This window comes from Octopus sinensis, linkage group LG22 (genome assembly GCF_006345805.1).
Source record: "Octopus sinensis linkage group LG22, ASM634580v1, whole genome shotgun sequence".
Classification (NCBI taxonomy): domain Eukaryota; kingdom Metazoa; phylum Mollusca; class Cephalopoda; order Octopoda; family Octopodidae; genus Octopus; species Octopus sinensis.
This window is the reverse complement of record NC_043018.1, coordinates 12,485,437-12,491,581: the sequence shown is the minus strand read 5'-3', so window position 1 is coordinate 12,491,581 and position 6,145 is coordinate 12,485,437. Positions and strand designations below refer to the sequence as shown.

General features: G+C 37.1%; 1 protein-coding gene across 2 annotated transcripts in view; it reads left to right on the top strand.

Annotated features, from left to right (window-relative positions):
• LOC115223079 (ubiquitin-conjugating enzyme E2 Q1) overlaps window positions 1-6,145 on the top strand; it is a 58,707-nt gene that overhangs the window by 29,061 nt on the left and 23,501 nt on the right. For both annotated transcript variants that reach the window (XM_036512259.1, XM_029793492.2), the window contains exon 2: window positions 4,440-4,544. In XM_036512259.1, the coding sequence (XP_036368152.1) occupies window positions 4,440-4,544 (105 nt within the window). The remainder of the gene's footprint in view (window positions 1-4,439; window positions 4,545-6,145) is intronic.

Here is a 6,145-nt window from a genome sequence, read left to right as displayed (position 1 = left end):
CAGTTGAGGTTTTGGATCCTTGCGCTGGTTATTCCAGGAAGCCAATATGGTGCCGTTTGGTATTGATACAGAGTGTAAACTAATGATGTCTGTGGAAATGGATGCTCTCGGTGCATGACAAATTTACCGTTTAGGTCGCAGCTCTTATTAGTAATTATGCCAAATTGCCCCCTCTGCACAACTCTACTGGGCTCTCTGTGATCTGAGAAAGGCTATAACATCATATAAAATACACATCAATAACCAAGAGAAAAAAAACATGGGCATGTACTTGGTTATAAAGGAATTCCAAGCTGATGCCTGTGTCTTTTCTCTCCTGCCTTTATGTCTATGCAGGAATAATTAGATTTTGTAAATACTTTTCATTTTGAAAAGTTTGGCATCACTCATAGTAGCATCTTTAAAAAGACCTGTTCTGCTGGCTGCTTACTCTTCCTTCTCTTACAAAAGATAGGCTTTTCTAAAGCAAAAAAAAAAGAAAGAAAAAAAGAAAATACTGTTTGAATGTCAGCTGAAGAATCAGAAAAATATAATCAATAAGTTAACATGAAATTGATAAATAGTAGGTTTGAATGTCAGATGCTCTCCATTGCTATAAAGTATATAGTTCTGTAATAGAGTATATTTCTGTACATGTATATGTCTGTGCCTTGTGTGATGTGAAACCCAGCAGTTTTCCCACTTCTTCTTGTACACTACCACAAGAACTGCTCACCAATTCACATTGGATGTCTGTATGAAATGATTGACAATGTTTTAAAAGGATTTGAAATTTATAGAAAAACGAAAAATAAAGACAGGTGTATAACAACAAGCAGGTGTATTAGTTTGACACTTGGGAAGGTGAGAAGGTCTTTGACATTTTGAGCCTGTGCTCTAAGTGCTGGTGATCCCAAATGAAGAGTGTGTGGTGTGTGTGTGTGTGCGAGAATGTTGTGTATGAATAGAGGCTAGTGACTCTGAAGTGTGTGGTGGCTGCTTGTAGAGTGGTATGTGTGGTGACACTATTGAAAATTGTGTGTGGGTGCTGGGAAGTGGTCAGTGCTAGTGTGGGTGGCATCAATGAAGAGAGGAGGTAGGTAGGAGGGAAGAGAAGTAGGTGTCAGATGAAGAGAGGAAGGGAGTTGAGCCTCTGTGACACAAAGGGGTGAAGAGAGAAGATTAATTCCTTTTCATGGTGAAGGCAGGAGCCGGATGGCCCCTGTGATGAGAACCAAATAAGGTTCAAAAATAGATTAAAAGTTGTTCATATTTTCCAATCTGTGGAGAAATAATTAAATTTGCCGCATTTGTTTGCCTATCACATAGGCTTATGTATGTACGTATGTAAATTGCAACCATGTCTTGTGGTTGGAATATAAATTTTATATAAGACTGTGAGGGGGGGGGGTGCTGAACATTTCCTGGCTTTGGGTAAAAAAAAATACAGGAGAATCAGTTAATTTTAATTCTATTTAACATTTTCTCCTCTCAGATTCACAGAATTATTGCAGAGGTCTTTCAGTTTTGCTAAACTGTGAGAAAGAACTTGGGAGGCTGGGTCTCCAACCAGGCCTTTCACTACACCCTTAAAACCAAAAACACTTCAGCACCCTCTCGCGCACGCCTATATATATATATATATATATATATATATACACACACACCACACACACACATATAAATACATACATTTGGGGGATGTGTGTGGGTGGGTGTGATTATATATATACATATATATATATATATATTTATATATATATATATATAAAATCATATACACACCCACACATCCTCCAAATGTTAATTCAATACATGAATCCACTCCTACATAAAGACAAGCAGATATGCCCCCCCCAATTTTAATTCCTCCCCAAAGGATAGCCATCCCCAAACCCTCTCCTTTTGGTGATTACACTGGTAGTGCTCTAGCATGGCCACAACCTTTTGGGAAGAAATGTGTAAAAGAAATAACAGAAATTCTCTTATAACAAATAAAAGGTGTCAATTTATCCTTTGGCATTTGAATTAGTCATGCATTATCTCCTAGGTATGTTTTAGTTTTAGAATGGGATTGTGGGGTAGGTGTGAGAGGCTGGATCTTGCCAGTTTGAAGATAAAACAACTGGTATATTTGGGCTGCATGCAGCTGATTCAGACAACGAGATCAAAAGAAGTGTAGTTAGAAAGAATCTGAAAGTGTGAGCCAAAATCAGGTGAACTTCATACTAATTTTCTTAAACTAAAAGAGAAAATCTTTTACTTGTTTTACCTGTTTGTCATTGAATTGTGACCATGCTGGGGCACTGCCTTGAAGGGTTTAGTTGAACAAATCTACTCCAGTCTTTCTTTTTTCTTTTAGGCCTACTACTTTTCTGTCAGTCTCTTTTGCCGAACCGCTAATTTTGGGGATGTAAACAAACCAAAATCGGTTGTCTAGTAGTAGTAAGGAACAGATGTACATATACACACGCATACAGGCTTCTTTTAGTTTCTGTGTAACATATCCACTCAAAAGGCTTTGGTTGCCCTGGGGTCTCTAGTAAGACACTTGCCCAAGGTGCTGTGCAGTGGGACTGAACCTAAGATCACACAGTTGGGAAGCAAACTTGTTAACCACACAACTACACTTTGTATCAGTTTGTAGTCCTGAAGAATAAAGCATCTATTCTTAGCTACTGAATTTATCTCTGCAGATCTGCTTGTTGTTTGTGTGTAGAGTTCTTATTAATAAGAATAATTTCGTTTTAGTCTTTTTTCACATTCCTAACCTCTTTCGTTCACCTGAGATGGTCCAGATTTCCATCAGTCTCATGCCGTGTTAAAAACTGTTAGGAGTAAGGTCCATATGAATACAACATCAAAAAGTTCCTAGACTAGTTCTGTAGCACACCAACAGATGGCAGCACATGGTTGCATGTGCAGTGAGAGCTGGCAGTGTGCTGAGTGACATTGCTGTGTTTACTTTGCAAGTTGTGAAATTTGTGTTTTTGTGATCCTGTGTCTGCTGTAGTCCGCGATTATGTCATGGACAGGAACAAAGAGCCAATGTGAAATTTTGCATTGAACTTGGAAAATTTGCTCCAGAGACATTGAGCTTGCTTCAAGCTTATGGTGATGAGGCAATTGGTTGTATACAATGTTTCGAGTGGCATGGGGGGCTTCAAAAGTGAAAGAATGTCTCTGAAAGATGATGGGCAATCTGGAAAACCTGCCATGAGCATCAACTGGTATTGTGCCAGACCATCAATTGAGAGTTCTATTGCAATGTTTTGAAGAGTTTTGAGGGAGGAAAGTGACCAGATTTGTGGAGTGTAAAGAATTGGATTCTTTGCAACGACAATGCACCAAGCTCTCCTCACTTGCCAAAAACAACATGGTATCACTTCAGCACCTACCCTATTTGCCAGATTTAGCACACGTGGACTTGCATCTCCTTCCCAAAATGGAAATGCAGCTACAAAGGTCACCATTTTAACACCATTGTCGAGATCTAAAGCAGATTGCAGAAGGTCCCTGACTCACTAATGGAAAGTGACTTGAAGGCTGGATTCCAAAAGTGGCAGGCATGTAGGAGCTGGTGTATTGCTGTGCAAGGTGACTGTTTTGAAGGAGATGATGTTAAAACTTAGGTAACTAAGTTATTCTTGATTAAACCTAACTAGTCCAGGAACCTTTTGATACCACCTCGTAAATCTGTTAAAGCTTCTATCAGTTTGTCTTTTTTTTTTTTGATTTATATATCAAGGTCAACAACTAAATTGTCATAATCATCTCTAACGGTTGCTTATGTGAGATGTAATATTTCAGTGGCGATTGTTTTACTGTTAAACCAAACATGTGTTTTGATACCGTTCCCACCACAGTTATGTTTACTTGACAGATTTTGTGTGTATTATGGACATACAAAACAACTCAACTAGTTTTGACTGACTTGTCTCTACAGAATTCGATATTCTCTTACTAAACTCCTTACCTTTCATCTTTTACTTGTTTCAGTCATTTGACTGTGACCATGCTGGAGCACTGCCTTGAAAAATCTATCAAATGAATTGACCTCAGTGTTTACTTTTTGTTAAGCTTGGTATCTGTCAGTCTCTTTTGCTGAACTGCTAAGTTATGGGGATGTAAACGCACCAACATCAGTTGTCAAGTGGTGACAGACACAGACATACACAACAGGCTTCTTTCAGTTTCCATCTACTAAATTCACTCACAAGACTTTGGTTGGATCGAGACTATAGTAGAAGACACTTGCCTAAGGTGCCATGCACTGGGATTGAACCTAGGACCAGTGAGACTTCTGCCATTCCTCATGCTTTACCCCTCCTTCACTATTTAATGACTCTTCTACCATTATCCATTCTTGTTTTTTCATTTCTTCTTAATCCTTACATTTCATATTTTTTATCGTTTTCTACAGATGTGTTTTTCTATGTTGAAATCTTTTGTCTTTCCAGGAGACGTATCCTCAGTCTGCTCCGATATGGTTCAGTGATATTGAAGACCCAATGATAACCAGTGCAATTGAACATTTGTGCAATGCCACTGCTGATAAATACACTGTGAGCAAAGTTCCACTGACTTTAATCTCTGCTGTTTTGTGTCACACGTAATGTTTCCTCCTTAATGTTAACATTTGTTACTTTTCCTTTTGTACAATTTTGACCGTCTCTGTTTTAAACTGTAAAAAATACGAAACAAAACAAAAAACAACTTTTGCAACATAGAATAAGAAGTTTTTGGAATTTTTTATCTTGTATTACAAAAATGTTGAAATGTTTCGCTTGGAAAACTGTGAAAGTAGTAATATAGTCCAATATATAAAACTTTGTTTAAACAAAAAAAAAAAAGTCTTTTTTAAGACTATAATTGTGGAGATAGAAGTTCAAGGGGAATTATATAATTTTTGATAATGTTAACAGAATTATCTTCAATTTTTACGTCAGAAGTGGAATAACAATGGCAAAGATAAACTTTTTGGCTAGAAAGTTCATAGTTGTGTAAATTGATATTAGAAATATTCCAGATGAGATTTTATATAAGGAAAGTAAACAATTCAGGTGTTTTATAAATATGTATGTAATGTGCATATATATATATATATATATATATATCCATATCACTGTATCAAACCAGACCATTGGACATTATTGTACACTGCTGGTCACAATGTATTTCCTTGCATCATTGTAGCTTTCGAATGATTACAGCTCCACTGACAGGGTTGGGCAGGTCAACATTCTCTCTGAATGGAACACCAATCGTTTGCAGGGTCACTCATTTACGGTGGAGGGGAGGGGAGCTGCCAGTCTAAAATTATGATCTTGGGATTGTAAATGCAACACCCTAACCACTGGGCCATGCGCTTTCTGTGTGTGTGTGTGTGTTCCCCCCCCCCCAAAAAAAACCTTTTTAATATCATAATTGTGGTTTCGAAAGCATCATTGACGAAATGATTTTTAAAAATTAATCTTTCGGCGTTGCTTTTTATGGAATGGATTTTCCTTGTTATGTTTTGGGCCAAGTAACTCTTGTGTTGCCAATTATTGTTCAAATGGAAACAATCAAGATCTCTTTTGTTCTGTATCATAAACCCTTATTTTTCTTAAACTACTTGGACGTATTTTGAAGTTTATATTTGTTTGGTAGTGAAACATTGTGTCAAAGGAATAGGTTTAAAACTCCATGTAGAAATTAAAATATTTTGTTCCAAATATTTGTTATATTTACATGAAATAGGAATAAACATGGCTTATACTTATAAATCAGTTGGTATTTTCCTAAGTCAATTTTGTCTGGAAAAGAAAGCCAATCCCTTTCCAGTAATCCTAATGCTGAAACATGTTAATCTATTGCCTCATTTTTGCTATCTACTTTTCTTAGAAATAAGTTCAAAATAAGTTAAAAGAAACTGTGTGAAGGTAAAAGAAAATAAAAATATATGCAACACAAATGCGAGCCTTTTTTCTCTGTGTGATAATGTGTTGATGTACACACAAAGAGTTGTAGTGTCAGCTGCACTACAAAAGCCTGTATTAAGTGAATTTCATATGGGACACGCAGGGATTTCAAGAATGAAATCAGTAATGAGGAGTTAGGTGTGTATTGGCCTCCTGTGGACCGTGATAGTGAGGAATTGGCGAACTCTTGCAGAGGTTGTGCT